Genomic DNA, 20,027 nt, shown 5'->3' on the forward strand with positions numbered 1-20,027 from the left:
TGAAAACAAAACAAAACAAAACAAAACAAGCTATCTCATCACTTAAAAGTCTCTGCTTTTCCCTGCCGCGTATTTTGGCTTGTTATTTTTTCTATTTCAGTGGATGGTTTGGAAATGTAGATGGAACTTGCTGGAATAGGAAACGAGAGAAATTATTATTATTTCCAGGAAAAGCAAGTAATTCCTTTCTCCTTTCTTCTTTACCCTTCCCAGTCTAACATTCATATAACCCATTCTTCAATAATTACTCCTGATAGAAAAATTTTTTCAAACACATAAAAATGTAGAGAAGAATATAATAAACAATCCCACTTAACCACTGCTGAGACCCAATAATTATCAAGACTTTGTCACACTTCATTATGACAGAAAATTTTAAATCCTTAGATTAACATAGAGCTTTTATTATGGGCCATCTGCTATAGCTTGAAGTATCTTTGTTATAAAAGGGTCTTTTTAAAGTATTTTCATATAAAAAAAGATTACTTGTATTTCATTTAAACTTGGCTGTATCTTTTTAAAAATACTATCATAAATAGAAATAAAAAGAAAAGAGATTCTCAAATGAGTTTACACTAGAATGAACCATTATAAAGACAAAACTTTTTGTTTTTATTCCCTCACCAGCTCCAGGACTGAACTCCATGATAGTAATAGTGCAAAATCCACTGTATTGCCTGAACATAACATGCAGCTTGATCAGCCAGAAAGTCACTGAAAATAGAAAAGAATATTTTCATTATAACATTATTTTTTGAAGACAGGCCACTGTGTTTAGAGCATGATATCTCCTGATACCACATTCTGCCTCACATGTTTTATTTAATCAATGAATAAGCCAAAAACTGCAATCAGAAAAACTCCAAAATACTATTTTTAAAAAATTCCATCATGCCAGATTAAAGGTTTGCCTTACAGTTTTCCTAAATCAACAATCAGAATACTTAAACATGCTGTGCATATTTATTCAGTCAATGTACTGTGTCTTTGGTTTAAAGTTTGAGGATTTAGTTAATGAAGCTTTCTATAATGTGACACTACCAATTCCTTAAACATTCAGGGTGTGATGAGAGATAGGGATGGGAATCTTCTTTACTTGGGAGGATGCCTGAGAGAATCACAGGAGGAAATCAGATCTTAAAATCTGGTTATAGAGCTAGAACACACTTTGAAAAGTGCTATATCCACTGAACAATATTCCCTCTAATCCCTTTTTCTCAAAAACCATCATTTAAGGTAAAATAATCACACACACATTACACACATTACACACACACACACACACACACAGCAAAAAAGAGCACTCTAGGTTAAACCCCAAAGTGGCTATAAACCTTGTTAGTGTCTGTTACCAAAATTCAGGTAGAGATACACTTAAAATTCTAGATCTACATTATTTCTGGGAGCTACGCTTTTTTTTTTTAATAAATTTATTTATTTTATATATCGATTTTTGGCTGCGTTGGGTCTTTGTTGCTGCGCGTGGGCTTTCTCTAGTCGCGGCGAGTGGGGGCTACTCTTCTTTGCGGTGCGCAGACTTCTCATGGCTGTGGCTTCTCTCGTTGTGGAGCATGGGCTCTAGGCTCCCAGGCTCAGTAGTTGTGGCTCACGGGCTCTAGACCACAGGCTCAGTAGTTGTGGCGCATGGGCTTAGTTGCTCCGTGGCATGTGGGATCTTCCCAGACCAGGGATCGAACCCGTGTCCCCTGCATTGGCAGGCAGATTCTCAACCACTGGGCCACCAGAGAAGCCCTTTTTTTGTTTTTTAAATTAATTTATTTTTGGCTGCGCTGGGTCTTCATTGCTGCTCGCAGGTTTTACCTAGGTGAGGCGAGTGGGGGCTACTCTTCATTGCGGTGCACGGGCTTCTCATTGCAGTGGCTTCTCTTGTTGCGGAGCACGGGCTCTAGGCGTGCAGGCTTCCGTAGATGTGGTGCGTGGGCTCAGTAGCTGTGGCTCACGGGCTCTAGAGAGCAGGCTCAGTAGTTGTGGCGCATGGGCTTAGTTGCTCCGCGGCATGTGGGATCTTCCCAAACCAGGGCTTGAACCCGTGTCTCCTGCATTGGCAGGTGGATTCTTAACCATTGTGCCACCAGGGAAGTCCTGGGAGCTATGCTTTTTAAAATAAAATGCATTACTTTTTTATTATAAAAGAAATATTTCCTCATTACTGAGAATACAGATAATGACGAAAAGCATTTTTATCACCTTATAGCAATCACTATTACCTTTTGGTATTTTTTTCAATGTCTTTTCTATGCCCAGGTTTTTTTTTTTTTTTCCTTTTTTTTTAGGTATTAATGAGACGATACTGTGCATTATGATTTTTGTATCCTGCTTTTAAAATTTGTACTTAATGATATACTGAAAGTATCTTTCTGAATTGTTATGAACTTTCCATAAGTACCAGTTTAACAGTTCTGCATATTCTGGAAACACTGGAAATGGCAGAGATAGTGATTGTAATGAGGAGGAGGTGGAGACAATTATGGTGAACATTCTTACTGGACATGTACATTGTTTCTAATTTTTTACTTTTAAAAACCTTTGTAATAAACTTCCTTGTGGATAAGGTTCTTCTGTGTTTAACTTTATATTTTTAAGATATTTTAACAATTAGAATTATTGGGTCAAAGGGATGACTATTTTAAAGGCTTTTGGATATGTAGTTTCCAAAATAATTTTACCAATTTATATTTCCACCAGTAATTAAGGGAAGAAATCTACCGCCACTCCTGGACCAACACTGAATGTAACAACTTAAAAAGATTTGCTTATTTGCTAGGCAAACAGATAGTATCTCATTTTCATAAGTCTATATTTTACTATATAAAAGGAAAAAGAAATAAAACATAAGACTAGTTTCCTACCAAATTAAGCATTTAATGTCAACTCCATGTACTACAGTTCTATCTAACTGTAATCAAGGAAATATAAGAACAAAGGAAAAAAGGATTAAAAGCATACTATTTTAAATATGTTATTTCTCAAGTCTCAAAAGTCCTACTTGCTAATGTAATAAGGGTACACAGCATTTCATGAAACTCTCATTTCACTTACAGAAAAGCAGCCTCATCTGGTGGTTAAGCATGGGCTCTGGAGCCAGACTGCTTGTGTTTAAACCCTGGCTCTGCCACTCACTACCTATGCATGTCACTTCGAGCAAATCACTTAAACCTCTCATTCCTTAATTTCCTCTATTTTAAAGTAATAATAATTCTACTTATCTTAAAGAATTATTGTGAGAATTACAACAAGTTAACATTTTCATCTTATATATATATATATATTTATATGTTTATATTATTAAAATATAAATGAGTTAATATTTTTCAAATGTTTAGAATAGTGCATGGCACTTGGTAAGCACTTTATAAGCATTTGTTAATTAAAATAAATAAAATACGAATATATGTAATTCATACTGTGGGCTGTAGTTTAGAAGTGTGGACCACCATTCTAGAGGTCAAGCTGTTAAGGAACTTTTGTACTAGTTATTAACCTGGGGCTGAGCCAGGTGCCCTTTGAGATAAGTGTCATGTGAGCTTTAGAAGATGGGAAGCAAAGCACTAACCATTATCTATTTGGCAATTTTTATCAAAGGACCCTTGAACGATGCTGGAGTTAGGGGCGCCAATCCTCTGTGTAGTAGAAAATCCACCTATAACTAGTTGGCTCTCTGTATCTGCGATTCCGCAGCTGTGGATTCAACCAATTGTGGATTCAACCAACTGTGAATCACATAGTACTGCATTAAGTATTTAGTAAAAACAGTCCACATATAAGTGGACCTGTGCAGTTCAAACCCATGTGGTTCAAAGGTCAACTGCATAATACACGTCAATTAATGCTACCTTGTCCAAAACGGTACTAGTTGAAAGGTCTACAATAATTTACGAAAACAAAAAATCCTTTCCACCCATTACCATAACTATCAAAATTATGTTGTTTTCTGAAGAAACTGCAAAGTCTAATTTTTTTCTACTTTAAAGTAAAAGCACTGGCAAAAACGTACTCAGAAACTACGTCAACTCCCATCTTTGTCATGTAATATGTTCTTTTATATTGTCTAAACTCGGTTTCAAACAAGTCATCATCTTCAGTCTCATCTTCTAAATTGTCTGGAAAAAAGAAAGACAGTGGCTGACAATTACGAATATTCCGTTTTTCCATCTAATGCTTTGATAAATACATATCAAAGCAGATGCTTATAAACTATCATAGACATCTATTTCATCCAATATTATTGAATTAGTACTAATAAAGGAAAGATATAACAACTATTCTGTCAAAAAAAATAGCATATATTAAAATACATAGTTCGTACTCACCCTTAGAAGTTACCACTTCTTCTCCATTTTTGTCTAAAGCAGCCCAACATACGGAGTTTTCCTGGCCCTACACAAATTATAAGTCAATATAAAATTAAGGCAGGATATACTTCAAGGTGAGACATTTAACAGGGATATTTTAAAAATACTAAAGATAACTGAATGATCCTTAAGTGACACACTGCAAAAGTTTGTCTTAAAAATATTCTTCAAATGCTGTGTAAATGTTTTTGGTTTTATATCACTTGTTTCCTGAAGCTATAAATCTTTATTATGTAGAACTTAACATTCAGACCCCTCAATGATAAATAACAAGTAATGTTCACCAATATAAAAGATAAATTAATTTAATTATATATGTGTTCCAAGAAAAAAACACTTCAAGAATATTTCATTTACTTAGAGAAAAGTACACAATCAATATCAAATTCTTTCAACTTTAACATTTTTATATGTCAAATTCTGGGCTATTGTTAACACAATCTGTTTGTTTATGATTGAATCCAATAACTACAAATATTACCTATTTTTCTGTATCTCTGGATCCCATCATTCCTATGACTCTACCAGCCACTTCTAAATTTTCTTCCATGTAACTCATCTGCTTTTCTAAAGTTCTTCCATTTCATCACATCCTTCATATCCTGCCCGTCTATTCTTCCTCCTTGTGATTTCATCCTTCCTCTCCTCTACTTCTAACTGCCTATCAACTGCCAGTGCCTCTCATTAGTTCTTCCTACTCCCTTATTCCCAATTTCCTTTTCTTCATCCAAGCTAGGGCCTCTGCCAATTTCCTGTGTCTGGGCTGTTTCTCCAGTTCCTTTCATTCTACCAGTGTCTCTAATGTTAACTACACACCCCTGGATGACTGGTGAAGCTTACGGACTGAGCTGAGGTGGGCGGAGCCATGGATTACTGATATTTAAGTTTGTGGGTACAGGTCCCCCAAAAGTTGCAGAGCCTGTTTTATTAAGATAAGAAACAGAGTAGAATGCAGACTGACTACTGCTAAGTTCCACTGAGGAAAAGTTAAGCAATTAGAAAGACTGCACTAAAGGAAATCAGGACAGTTGCCCTTCCTGGAGCAAGAGATATTGGGCTTGAGCCTGAATAAAACCAGTACAGCAAAGAGAGTGCAGGAAACTCATCAGTTTCACCAGAATCCAGTAACTATGGGTTAGATGAGGAAAATTTCAGAAGAGGTTTATTTTCCAAGCTAACGCACATAAGACGTTCTTTAGGGCTTCTTAGAGGTGTTTTACAGGGTACTAGCATATTCTAACTGACTCTAGTCACTTATTGAGGACCTAACAGTTACCAGATATTGTGCTATTAACTACTCTTAGCCTAGCCTATCACTGTATTTTACATAAATTTTTTTTAAACCAATAACAGCATTTTTTTTTTAATGGTTTGCATTTTTTAAAAAAATTTATTTATTTATGGTTGTGTTGCGTCTTCGTTTCTGTGCGAGGGCTCTCTCCAGTTGCGGCAAGCGGGGGCCACTCCTCATCGCGGTGCGCGGGCCTTCTCACTATCGCGGCCTCTCTTGTTGCGGAGCACAGGCTCCAGACGCGCAGGCTCAGTTATTATGGCTCACGGGCCCAGTTGCTCCGCGGCATGTGGGATCTTCCCACACCAGGGCTCGAACCCGTGTCCCCTGCATTGGCAGGCAGACTCTCAACCACTGCGCCACCAGGGAAGCCCTTACATACGATTTTATATATAAATTACTTCTAGAGAAAAATCACTGATCTAGTTAATGTCTCATAACATTAAATGCTATAAATATCCACACTTTAACTAATTTTCTGGGCTCTTATATTTAGAAATGTTTTATACACTTATTAATAGAGTGGAAGAACAAACAAAACACAATGTTCTTCGATGGTAAAAATAAACTGATTTTTAAAGATCAGATTTAAATGATAGAATCTAATAGAGAAAAAGAAACCAAAACAATTTTTAAAATGTCCACAGAGGAAAAGAAGAAATGAAACTAAAATGAGGCAACCCCAAAATCGTAAGAAAGAAAGTGAGAAACAAGGACTATCAGTTTTACCTTTACAGCTTAAAAAAATGAAAGGACACCTAAAAAAATGGACACCTTTGATTTTTTCTTTTCCTTGTAGTTCTTGGCTTCTTCTGCTGCGACACCTGCTGCTTCATTCAGGTACTTGTTACCAACTTTGCTTTCAAACCACTTTAGGTCCACAAAAACTTCACTGAAGTGCTCTCGATCAAACTGTACAGAAATATTTACATTTATTTTAAAATAACTTAAGTATGTTTAGAAGAATACAGACCAAACTTTTAATAGTGACTGCTTCTAGGGCATAGGAAATCAGAGGATATTACTTTTTTACATGGGGACTTCATCTACTACTCTCTGAAAACTAAAAATAAAAAGCAAATAGAAATAAAAATAACTTAGGTGAAATTATTTATACAGAATGACCAACTTGAGTAGAAGCACAAAAACTTTTTCTTCTGGTATTATGTAATTGGTTACTGACCATTTATAGCTACCCTGGGACAGGAAAACAAAAACTTCTAGTTACTTACATCTGATAGTTTCACAAGGTATTTCTCAAATCGAGGTAAGTTGAGATGCCCACTTTCATTAATATAACCTAAAAGGAACAAAATCTAAACTTGTACTAAAAGCTGACATTTTTTCTAAACAATTCTACACAATTCTTTTTACAAAACATTGAGTTTTGACATTCTGCTAATCAAGAAAAAACACTCGGTGTTGGACTATGTAAGTGGCCCTAGTTTCTATGAACTTGATGTTACTATAATACATAGTATGTAAGAACTGACGGAAAATATAAAAAATTCCAGGTTTACATAGTAATAATCTTCCCAAATTTCCAAACAACACGGGAGACAGTTAATTAAATTAAACATGTTCTAGAATCTATCTAGGTCATTCATTTGATATGTTAACTTAAGAAGGAAAAGACTAATGTCCTGCTACTCTGTTGACTGACTGATTAGTTGATTGATTTGCTGTGCAGCGTGACTTGCCGGATCTTAGTTCCCTGACCAGGGATTGAACCCGCGCCTTCTGCAGTAAAAATGCAGAATCCTAACCACTGGATGGCCAGGGAATTCCCCGTCGTCTGTTTTATTCAGCATCACCACTATCTGTCAGTTTCCCATTTTAACTTGAAAATCTCTCCCTCATACTAAATACTCTGATGATTATCCATTCAGAAAACTAAATTTCTATGCTTAAATACGAAAAGAGCTAAGTGCAACCACTCTTAGCAAGAGCTAAGAGCCAGCAACCTCTGCTGGCTTTCTTAAGCCATTGAAGGTGGAAATTAGTTAGGTATCAATAAATGAGACTGCTTAACTGGCATCATCTTCTGTGCTTGTGAACCATTGAAAATTACAACTTTAGAGAGCTTGGCACCTTAGACTAAAAGAAACTCCAAATTCTTTTCCTACTTCAGTTGTGCATGCCATAATCTAATAAACTGAGTGACATTTTTAGGGTTAGTTGAGTGCTAAATTAAAGTAGCTTCAAATGAATATTAAACTTTTCTTACCCCCAAGTTCTGGCAGGATGGTAATATATGTTCCATAAAGAAGAGGCAGTGCATCATGATTAATATGTAAATGAGGTAGATGAGGGATAAAATCATTGCCAACAAGAAATCCCATCAAAATCCAATCATCTATTATCCTTTCAATATCATATTTAAATGTGATCTTGTCCTATGCAATATGAAGAAAAGAGTCAAATCCTATGGAAATTTCTGCATATTCATCTTTGGCCCATGGTTATATTAATACTTACTTTTAATGCTGAAAACTCATAGTCAATATACTCTCTCATTAAAGACAAGTGTAGAAGGTGAAATGTGGTTTCTTCTGGTGCGCATACCCTGTAATTAGTCAGATGATCAACACAGAGCTTATTATATTTTTAAGGTTCAAGTTTAAAAACGTAGCTTAAAATAAAACTTATCATTAGAAGATAGTTAATTCTTGTCATTAAGGCATGTAATTTATAGGCAAGCTGCAGGGTAATGTTAAGATAAAAATATAACTACAATTACAACAGAGATAAAGTTCAAAATAATTGGTTTACAATATGCTTTCTGTGGAAGGACTCTCAGAATTGAGAAAGTCTAAATAATACATAATAGATGTAATAAACCAGTGGGATCCGGCCCATTCAAGGCTGGCCACCAGCAGAAAGCATACAGGTAAGTGAGTACATATACTTTTATATCTACTGAAGTACAGTCCAAGGCGTCAATGTTGAGGCACCATCACTTCCTCCTCTTACTTTTTCCAGGCTTGGTATAGGGGTCTATATTCCTGGCTGTTGGTCTATACTCCAGGATTAATTACAAGTAAGAATATAAGCTGTTAATAGCATATTAAAAGCATTTATACACCATGAACAAATGGGATTGTCTGCAGGAATGCAAAGATGGTCCAACATAAGAAAATAAATCAATGTAATACACCATATTAATAAACAAAGGGAGAAAAACCCCACATAATCATTTAACAGAAAAAGCATATGTCAAAATTCAACTCCCTTTCATGATAAAAATATTCAGCAAAGTAGGAACAGAAGGGAATTTCCTTAATATGATTAAGGGAATTTATGAAAAATCCACAGGTAATGTCATAATCAATGGTGAAAGACTGAAAGCTTTCCTCCCAAGGAAAGGAATTTTTGTTCCTAAGATCAGTAACAAGACAAGGATGCCCATTTTCACTATAGTTATTCAACATTATGCTGGAAGTCTAGCCAGGGCAAGTAGGCAAGAAAGAAATAAAAAGTAACCAAACTGCAAAGAAGTAAAACTCTATTTACAGATGGTATAATTCTATATGTAGAAATCCCATAGAATCTACAAAAAAAAAAAAATACTAGCACTAAAAAATGAATTCAGCATAGGCGCAGGGTACAAGGTCAACACAAAAATCAGTTGTGTTTCTACATACCAGCAATAAACAATCCAAAAAGGAAATTAAGAAACAATTCCACTTACAATACCATCCAAAAGAATAAAACACTCAGAAGTAAACTTGACCAAGGAAGCAAAAGAAAAAGCCAGAGGCAAAAAAACTGAACTCAAAGATACAGAGAACAGATTGATGATTCACAAAGGCAGGGGATGGGGGTGGGTGAAATGGGTGAAGGTGGTGAAAAGGTATAAATTTCCAGTTATAAGATAAATAAGTTCTGGGGATGTAATGCACAGCAGGTAACTATATTTAAAAACATTATTTTCAATTAAAGAAAAAAAGAAGAAAGGAGGCAAAAGACTTGTACACTAAAACTACATAACTGAAAGAAATTAAAGAAGACATAAATGAATGGAATGACATTTTATGTTAATAGACTGGAAGACTTGATATCAAGATGTGAATGCTACCCAAAGGGATCTATAGATTCAATGCTGTCCCGATCAAAATCCCAACTTTTTTACAAAAAAAACAGAAAATCTATCTTAAAAATTATTAATCTCAGGAGACCCCAAACAGCCAAAATAATCCTGAAAAAGAAGAACACAGTTGGAGGTCTCATCCTTCCTGATTTCAAAACTTACCACAAAGGTACAGTAATCAAAATACTTGTGGTACTGGCATAAAGACCAATGGAATAGAAGAATACAGATCCCAGAAACAAACCCTTGCATATATGGTCACGTGATTTTTGACCTGGGAGCCAAGATCATTCAATGGGGAAAAGACAGTTTTTCAACAAATGTTGTTCAGAAAACTGGACATCCACATGCAAAAGAATGAAGATAGACCATTACCTTATACCACATACAAAAATTAACTCGACATAGATCAAAGACCTAAATGTAAGAGTTAATACTTATAAAACCCTTAGAATAAAATGGGAAAAGGCTTTATGACATTGGATTCAGCAATGATTTCTTGCATATTACACTAAAAAGTACAGGCAACAAAAGAAAAAAATAGATTGGAATTCATCAAAATTAAAAATTTTGTACATCAAATGATGCTACCAACAGAGTGAAAAGGCAACCCACGGACTGGGAGAAAATATTTACAGGTCATATACCTGTTAAGGGATTACTATTCCTAATTTAATTTCTGTTCTACCTTCTGATATATAGGCAGTATGATTTACCTTTGTGTCTTTTTGCCACCAAACCGAACCTCTTCTCTTAAAAGAGAGAAATGTGCCTCATGACTTGTTAATCCAAGCATAATCTGTTGAAAAATGATGAAGAAATGTTTCTATTCTCTCATTTTTTATAGCATTGGGTTCACAAAAGCAATCAAAAAATGTTTCTATGTAGAGAACACGCTTATTTAAGGAAAATAAACAACTCATTAGCAAATTAAATGTATAAATATCAAAATATGATCCATCTATAGGCTATAAATTGGGTAAATTGTGTGTACTTTTCTAAGAAAAAAATGTTCACTTTAGACTCAAATAACCTTTATAACCACTCACTGTACCCCCATAAAAAACATCCCAAAAATGTTCTCTTGGTTTTTACACCTTTCCACTTGCCACGGAGGAATGGGTAAGGAATTAGGGCAACAGCATTTCCATGACAGAAGAATACAGGACTATTCTGGAGGCCAAGATACCTTTAGTATGTGAAAACTCAGAAAAAACTGGAAAAGGATATTTTCAGTTAATGTTCTCACATAGTATTCTAATCCCCAAAGTAAGTCAAATAGTCTAGTGAGCCATATCAACCGATTGCAATGCATATTGTTTATTTTCTTTTAATCCGGATTCAAACAAAATAAAACATTTACGAAGCAATCAGGGAAATGAGAATACTAAATGGTTATTTATATATTAAACAGTGATTTGTTAATTTCTATTTTATGTGGGATGTCATTGGGGTTATCATTATTTTTAATATTCTCCATCATGAAATATTTATAGATTAAATAATACATGTCATATACTTCAAGAATACAGGGGATGGGCTTTCCTCGTGGCGCAGTGGTTAAGAATCTGCCTGCCAATGCAGGGGACACGGGTTCAAGCCCTGGTCCGGGAAGATCCCACATGCCGCGGAGTAACTAAGCCCATGAGCCACAACTACTGAGCCTGTGCTCTAGAGCCCCTGAGCCACAACTACTGAGCCCACGTGCCACAACTACTGAAGCCCACGTGCCTAGAGCCCGTGCTCCGCAACAAGAGAAGCCACCGCAATGAGAAGCCCGTGCACCGCAACGAAGAGTAGCCCCCGCTCGCCACAACTAGAGAAAGCCCGCGCGCAGCAACGAAGACCCAATGCAGCCAAAAATAAATAAATACATAAATTTATTTAAAAAAAAGAAAAAAAGTCTTAAAAAAAAAAAAAGGAATCCATGGGAGGAGGAGGAAGGAGACAGATGATTAGGGAAAGGAGCTGAAGGTTATTGAAGACAGATGAAGGACACAAGGAGGTTCATTATGCTCTCTCCTTTACATCTGTTTATATTTGCAAATTTCTGTAATAGAAAGTTAAAGCAAAAAAAGTCTAGTAAACTTGGGTTATGGAGTCATTAGATCAGGTGGTATTAAAAATCGTGTATTAAGCATGAGAGTAAAAAGGGCCCTCTATCCTGACCTCAGCGGAGTAGTCATAGCACTAGGGTCAGTCAGGTGTGAACACTAACTATAGAGACCTGTTCATCATAAACTATGGCAAAAGAACTCCTTTTCCAAATGTTTTAGAACTTTGGTAATAGTAGAAGTAGCCATCATTATTAGGTCTCCGATATTTGTTCCCACAGCCAGAAATCTTCTTTTATTAAGACCAAGTTTCTTAGATATTTAACTACAATGGCATAAGATTATAATACAATAAACATTATACCTACCAAGTCAGCATCTAAGCCATAAAGACAGTGTCTGGTGTTTGGATCATGATCTGGCTTTGCCTTCTCGGATCTGATAAATTCCATGATTTTATGTTCTCCTTCTCCAGGAGTCTAAATATAATGTTTAAAAAAAATGCGGTAATATGCTATGTTTCTCAAGATTAAATTTAAAAAACTCTTTAAATAAAATAAGATAATAACCTCATGGCCTGAGAAGTAGATGGTAACTCCTTGCCATGACTTGTCTGTAGAAATTTTCATATTTACAAAATACTTCAGATGTTCGTGTAACCTGGCCATGAATTCAGTCCCTAAAAATAAAAGGTTTTTAAAAATTTAATCTGAGAGAGATATAAAAACACTGAGTTCCCAGTGACAGCATGAAATTGGATATGGGTATCCAGGGAATAGCTAGGTATAAGATCTCCCAAGGAGGTCGAAAGCTCTCTCGCTTATCTTGAAAAGCGAGTAATGTTGTATTTTTCCCAAGCAAATATCACAACTATTTCCAATTTTACCAGGCACCCCAAAATGAAGTTAATGTCAGATGGGGAAATTCAAAGAATGTTACTGCTGCCTCAGGACTATGCTTCAAATATTTTCACAGAAGGGCAGTTTCAACACTCCAACAAACTTCAATCTTCTATTTCTCTGCTGGATTCTGAAGTTTTTTGTTTTTTTTTAAGGCATGTAGCTTCAATAAGATTGCCAATAACAACAACTATTATCATTACTATTTTTAACCTGAAAAATTACTATTAATCTGGAAACTGAGTCTACAATGATTATGTTTCAGGAAAAGCCCAGATAGTCAATAGTCAAAGACAATACAGTCTTAAACTGTATAACGATAAAACTGGTTCTTAAATTGGGCAATGTGTCATTAGGAGACTTAATGAAAGAGAAAACTATCATAGTAAAGAATTAATCAGAAAGTACGATTATAAGATTTTTTTTCAATGTAAAGGATTATAATGATGTTAGACAAAACTCTAGGAAGGGCAGACTGTGCTGTTGCATATAAGATTAAATTTGTAATACTGATAAAGTAATTCATCCTTAAAGTCACAGAAATCTTAACAGCCTCTGAGAAGAACAGTAAGCACTCTAGACAAGGAAAATGGGTTTCTTCTCCTGAATACAACAAGCTAGCTCTATGAACTTGGGTGAACCACAACCTCATTGAGTCAGCTTTCATACATATAAACGGCAGAAGTAGGACTGATCTTGTAAGTTCCTGCTAGGTCAGGAATTCTGTGCATCTGGGAGAGTCCTGTCCATAGGTGCCCTTATCAGCATCTGTAAAACCCTACAGTGGGTCTCCATAGGGGCATTTATGACCAAGGTGACCAAACCATCTCATGAAGAGACATAACTGGGAAAATACAGCAAATAGAACCCTAAGGACAAAATAAATAGAGGTTAGAAAAGAGAAATAAATTTACATTTATATTTTAAATCTGCCAGAATTTTTCTCTCAGTGAATTTACCTGGTGTAATGCAGTTGGAATCAAATCTGGCCTCTGTAGGAAGAGTTTCTCCTTTTTCTACTGCCTTTTTAATTTTGTCTTCTGCCTCCTTTGCTGACCTTAAATGTTAAGGGGGAAAAGAAGTACTCAACTTTCTGGAAAAAATAGAGATCTCTACATAAAGTAAATGGTTATTTAGAAGCTTTTGTAACTAAAATACTAATTCATCAATTTTAAGTTCAAAACATATAAGTTTTGAAATGTCTATAATCAATAAAGATGAGCCTCAGAATTGTTTCTTTTTATTTAAAGAATTGAGTTTTTCAGCTAGGGACTATAGAAGTAGAACATTATAACAGTATAAAACTGACAAAGAATGTTACAAATACTTATTATAAAGTAATTCTTTTCTAATCACAAATATACAGCATATTAGTTCTAGAAATAATTTCAAAAGTATAGCATAAACATTTATTATACACACTACATTTAATAATATCAAATAAGAAGTACATCATTAAAATGATCTCTAAGAATATTACATAAAAATAATTATAAAATTGTAATGTATATCTTTGGGTTTCCTCATGAAAACATCTAAAATGAAAGCCTAATAACATTAATGACATCAGTAGCCAAAATGATCTCATTTTTGAGGCAACAGGGTTTACTAAGAAGAACATGATTTTTAGAGTCCGATAGACACAGGTTTGAATACTGGCATCCCAATTCCAATCTGGCCTCTCCAGTAACCCATGTGTGGCACACAAATATGCCACATGGCATACAAGTTAGGAAGTCCTGCTTTATGTACATTTTCTACAGCCTTGTTACTATAGCTCTATCTACTGTGCCCTGTGGAATTCTATTTCTGTGATAAACAAACTCTTCTTCGTATTTAACCTCTCTCTTACCAACCTCTTCAATATAACAAAAACTCTGAAGATATCAACTCATTTGTAATCTCGCCAATGGAAGCCATTCTTTCCTCTTTTCTCCCCTTCCTTCTTTGACTGAAGAAATGATTATTCAATGTTACTATGTGACAAGTTCTTGGGATACAACAAAAAAGAAATGATTCCTCTTCTCGGAGTTTATACTCTATTGGGGAAATAGAAATTAAACAGCCATAATGTTTGATGTAGCTGCAATACGGAGAATGTTTGGGACAGGGGCAAGGTAAAACTATTAAAGTAATCTAGGTAGAAGATTATGGTGGCCTAGGCTGACAGTAGCAGTAAAGATGAAAAGAAGTAGGTAGATATGACTTAGATGTGAGGAATAAGGAAGAGGGAGAAGTCCAATTACTCTCGGACTTTGGAGTTGAGCAGCTACTTACATGATGTTATCATTCACGGAAACAGGAAACATAGAAGGAAGGCAGGTTTGAGGCAAAGATGAGTTCAGTTCTGAATATGTTAAGCCTGAAATGTATCTATGGTATCCAGAGGAGGCATTTAGCAGGCATTTGGATGTATACAAGCTCTGGAAAGAGATATCCACCAGAAAGATAAATTTGGGAGTCATCAGTACAGATTCAGTACTTAAAGTCATTGGATAAGATATCTCAGGACCCAGGACAGAACCTTAAGAAACATCAATATTTAAGACAAAGCAGAGGAAGAGAATATAACAAGGAGATTAAGAAGGTACAGTCAGAAGGAATTCCCTGGTGTACAGTGGTTAGAACTTGGCACTTCCACTTGCCAGGGCCTGGGTTCAATCCCCAGTCATAGAGTATAGTTACCTGAAGGTCATGGGAAGGAAGTTCAAGAAAGAAATAATGGTCAACCCTGCTTAATACCAGAGATAAATGAAGTAATATAAAGACAGAATTATTCTCTAGATTTAGCCCCTTTAAGGAGTCTATTAATAATCTTGTAAGGAAGTTTCAGTGGCACGGTGGGGATGAAAGACAGATGGCAAGCAGATTTAAAAGATGGCAGAGATGCGAAGAGATTAGGATTAAAGATTATGAGTGAAGAAAACAGTCGCTGTGGAGAATGAGGAAAAGCTGACTGGGGGATTTGGGGGAAACATGGCACACTCGACACCGCCGCAGTTCCGAGTGAACACTTGAGGTGGTTAGCGTCAACTGGCCCTCGACGCCCATTCCTCTCTCCTAGTCTGTCTTCTGATACCAGAGAGGTTGGAAGAAAGCTATAAAAAAATTAAACTCTCAGGCTTCCCTGCAGCTAGGCTTCTGGATATGACTTAGCTTCTTAATCTCTGGATCAGAGCTAAAGGAATAAATTCCTAGAACTACCTGTTCTGGTCAGGGCCTCTGAACTCCTCACCTTCCTGAATGTTACAGTAGTGATGCCATCAGTGGGTGAGTTCTATGGTGTTGTTCTGGAAGTCACTCTTAAAGGCGAACCTAAATTCACAACCTTTTGGCTTTTACAATGATTTTTATAGGCACCCAATCCTCTGTATTATATTTCTTTCTGCTCAGAATAGTTAAATTTCTATTACCTGCAACTGACTGATACAGTGGGCTTATATAACCCTTTCTCAACACTAGATTATCTAGCCTAGCAGCGACCCAAAACTAGTTTAACAAATACCAGGGGAATCTGGTAAACATAGTTTCCAGGGCCTAGTTTTAAGAGGTTCAGATTAAGTAAGTCTTGGGTGGTACTTGAGAATCTAAATTTTAGTAAGAGATGGCCCTTGTCTTCAAGGATTTCAGTTCCAATATCTTCAGTATCTTTTCTCTTTTGATATTTAAATTAGTAGAGTTTACCATTCTCTTCCCATTCTCACTGCTAGCCTTCTCCAAGGTACTCTCCCACCTTCCTTGATGATTTCCACATCTGATTCATAGGTGCCCTTTCTATTTCTTTACCTGCCATTGTGATGAAAGGAAAGGATCTATTATGCTAATGACCTATCAAACTCACTAGACTCAGGGTTTCTTTCCTTCAGTTCCAACAGCCCTCTTAACTTTACTCCTGTTACTCATAACAAGGACACTGCATGTTTTCATTGTTATTTAGAAATATTCCACAGGTCCAGGATTTTGACTTTAAAATCCTCTCTCTGTATACAACTCCTTTTCAACCTTTTGCTTCTCCTACTACCCAAGTCATACACTGGGCTGATAATATCTCGAGTGTCCTAACTTAGTTCTCTTCTCATGCTCTATCCATCCCCTTCTAATCTCATTTGCCTTTCTACCCAGTGGGGACCCATGTTCAAGCAGGGTCAGCATCTAGCCCAGGGTCACGTTAAATGTCAGTGATATTCTCATTAGAACAATCTCTCAGTTCACTCTGCAGTTCCACAGCTCAGGAAGAAATACTCTAGGAACTTTCTCTACTACTACCATTTCCAAATTGCCAAGTTTTAGGAAGTCTGAAAAATTTGTGACAGAGAACAACAGAGTAACTTTATACAACCCATCATATACCTTGAGAAATGACACCTCATTTGAATTCCTAATTTGTTTACTTGATTGATAAAATGTGACATTGTAAGTCTGAGATACTTCCACTTGTGGGGGGAAATTTAAGCAGAAAAGAAACGTGAATGGGAGATGGCATTGTGTAAAGTCAATTACCTTTGAAGTAATATATTTTATTAATCTAAATAGTACTCTAAAATAAACCATAAATGTTTTACCTAAAACGCCTCCCACGCTGCTGGTTCATCTTTGCTCGAGGAGCCACACCGTCAACGGCCATGAAGAACACTTTCCTAGGTTTAATAATGCGAAACAACACCTCCAAGTAGTGAAAAATATCAGTAAAGATTTTATCATCTGAAATTCTGAAGTGAACATCATCATCATTAGGATGGGAACAATGATGTATAATTCCATTCATATCCAGGTATAAGTTATCAAATTCAGGAATCTAAAAAACAAAGAAAAATGATCAAGATCATTATTATAATCAACCACAGATACCTAGACATCTGATCAAAAGCAGGATATAGGGGCTTACTCTTATTATATAAAAACTGAGTAAACAATCACAGTTGAATAAAGAAAGTAAACAGGAGGAATAAGTAAGACAGAGACATATTACGTGGTTACATTATGCACCAAAAGCTTGATCACATTTACTGTCAGGAAATTATCTACTTATTTAAAATAAGATAACCTGAGAAAACACCAAATAAAGCTCTTGGTTGATTTGGTACTCAAAATATTAGTTTCCTTTCCTCCTACAATTTGACATTAACTCCTCAAAGCCTCAATTTCCTCTATAAATGAGTAACATAATTCCCATTTATATCAAAAGGCTATTTGTACATGGTCATTAAAAGGTTTTACAAGTGATTTAAAGCCTTATTGTATATCTGGTTTTACTGAAACAGAATCATTAATTTGGTTATATTAATTTAAAAAGCTTAGATTATGTCAAGAAATTTAGGAAACTTTGAAAACTGATTTGTTTTTCATAGGTGGATTAAATAATTTTTAAACTTTGGCTAACAGGCATCCACTTTTATAGAAAGGCCTTCATGGTTCTGACTCTGATTGACGTTTCTTCTATTTAAATGTCTGTGAACAAGTAATGGGAACACTACTGAAACAAATATAAACTAACAAGGAACTAAAATGGGCACAACTTAATATCTAGTGTAATTAAGGGATTTGAGAGTAGTCTGCCTTACATACTAATTGAAGAAAAGTATTTTGAATTTTCAAACATAAAAACATAATGGGCATTTTTGTATAAACTTAATGAAAACTATCTCTGAAACAATTATTCAAATTTTACCATATGCATAGGTAACAATACATTTTCCTGTTATTGAGAAAATAACATGCCTTTGAGTTTTAGGAGTGAAAAGTTTTGGTCTTTGAATCAATGAACACCATAAAAATATATTTATAAAACACCTATTTACATAGGATTGTACTAAGTAAAAAAAATTTAAATGCCCTTAGTGAGTATTAGACTCGAATGAAATGACAACTGTGATCATGAGGTTTTAAATGTACATTCAAGATTTACTGTTTGTTTCAAGAAATCTAAAAACCTCAATCAAAATCTCAATGTGATTTTTTTTGAGGGGGTGGGGGTACTTTACAAAATGATTACAAAGTTTCCTTAGGAGAATAAACATGTAAGGGAGCATACTAAAGGGAAAGTAATGAAGGAAAACCTGCCCTATATGATATTTTAAATTATACAATAGACAGTTTAAATGAACCAAATAGTTTAGAAGTAGTCCAAGTGTACACAGAAATTTAGTATATAAAAGACATTTCAAATCAGTGAAAGAAAGGGATGGGGCACCTAGGTAACTATTTGGAAACAAAACTGTATTCACCTTATAACAAAATAAATTCCAGAAGGATTAGAAATTTTAATGTGAGAAATGTTAAGTAAAAAAATTATATACAAATATTTTGGCAATTTTCAGGTGGGGAAAGTTAGAAATCATAAATCAAACAAATGATGGAGTGGGCTACCTAAAAATGTATTTTTAAAATCTTGTAAGGAAAAAAAAGTGCCATAAACAAGCCCAACTGAAAATGACAAAATGCAGGAAAATACTTGCAAATTAGGACCAAGTCAACATTCCTAATATACAAAACAACCCTCAAATATCAAGTAAGAAGAAGAGCATATGTTAAAAGTAAGTATGGAAAATGCAAAGCAATTCAAAAAAGAAGAAACACAAAAGTCTAAATGATATGAAAAAAAGGTTCAACATTCCTAAATTTCTAATTAAAATGATACATCATTTTCCCCATCATGTTAGCAAAGATAAGAAAGATGGATGTTACCCAATATTGGTAAGGATTTGGAGAAATGCATATTTCATGTTATTAAAAGCAATAGCTGGCATTTATTAAGCACTTATTAGGTGTCAAACATTGGGCTAAACACATTCATTCTCTCACTTAATTATGGTAACAATCTTAAAAGAGACATATTTAGACTCCCCATTTTATATTAGAGGAAGATCACAGGGCTAGAAAGGAGTGAGGTGGCATAGACATATACCCAATAGTCTGGGATGGGAATATAAACTGGTGTAACTAATATGAAAATACATATCAAAATTTGAGGTGTGCACATCTTTTGTGTGTGTGTGTGTGTGTGTGTGTGTGTGTGTGTGTATGTGCACATCTTTGACCCCGGACTTCTACTATTGGAAATTTATCCTGAGAAATAATCAGAAATGTGCACAAAGACATAAGTACAAGATTATTCATGGCAGTATTGTTCAGAAAAGATAAAAAATTATATTATGTAACAACTTAAATGGGAAAGAATTTGAAAAAGGATACATGTCAATATATGCGTAACTGAATCACTTTGCTGTACATCTGAAACTAACACAACATTGTTAATCAACTATACTCCAATATAAAATAAAAAGTTAAAAAAAAAGATAAAAAATGAAAACGCCTAATAAT

The 20,027-nt window shown here is 35.1% G+C and overlaps 1 protein-coding gene and 1 long non-coding RNA gene across 9 annotated transcripts in view; one reads left to right on the forward strand and one right to left on the reverse strand.

The window, feature by feature from the left end:
• LOC309660551 overlaps positions 1-20,027 on the forward strand; it is a 247,780-nt gene that overhangs the window by 159,800 nt on the left and 67,953 nt on the right. The gene's annotated exons all lie outside the window — the stretch shown is intronic.
• The window catches only part of XRN1 (5'-3' exoribonuclease 1), a 99,261-nt gene that overhangs the window by 73,000 nt on the left and 6,234 nt on the right, over positions 1-20,027 (reverse strand). For all 8 annotated transcript variants that reach the window (XR_014263433.1, XM_082461165.1, XM_082461164.1 and 5 more), the window contains exons 2-13: positions 17,270-17,502; positions 13,667-13,764; positions 12,378-12,487; positions 12,177-12,287; positions 10,471-10,553; positions 8,143-8,230; positions 7,892-8,060; positions 6,897-6,964; positions 6,439-6,576; positions 4,332-4,398; positions 4,016-4,121; positions 625-714 (exon numbers count right to left, since the gene is read on the reverse strand). Coding sequence is in view for 7 of the 8 variants with exons in the window: in XM_082461165.1 (XP_082317291.1) it covers positions 625-714; positions 4,016-4,121; positions 4,332-4,398; positions 6,439-6,576; positions 6,897-6,964; positions 7,892-8,060; positions 8,143-8,230; positions 10,471-10,553; positions 12,177-12,287; positions 12,378-12,487; positions 13,667-13,764; positions 17,270-17,502 (1,361 nt within the window). In the remaining variant the exon portion in view is untranslated. The remainder of the gene's footprint in view (positions 1-624; positions 715-4,015; positions 4,122-4,331; positions 4,399-6,438; positions 6,577-6,896; positions 6,965-7,891; positions 8,061-8,142; positions 8,231-10,470; positions 10,554-12,176; positions 12,288-12,377; positions 12,488-13,666; positions 13,765-17,269; positions 17,503-20,027) is intronic.

This window comes from Balaenoptera physalus, assembly GCF_965194825.1.
Source record: "Balaenoptera physalus genome assembly, chromosome: 4".
NCBI lineage: Eukaryota > Metazoa > Chordata > Mammalia > Artiodactyla > Balaenopteridae > Balaenoptera > Balaenoptera physalus.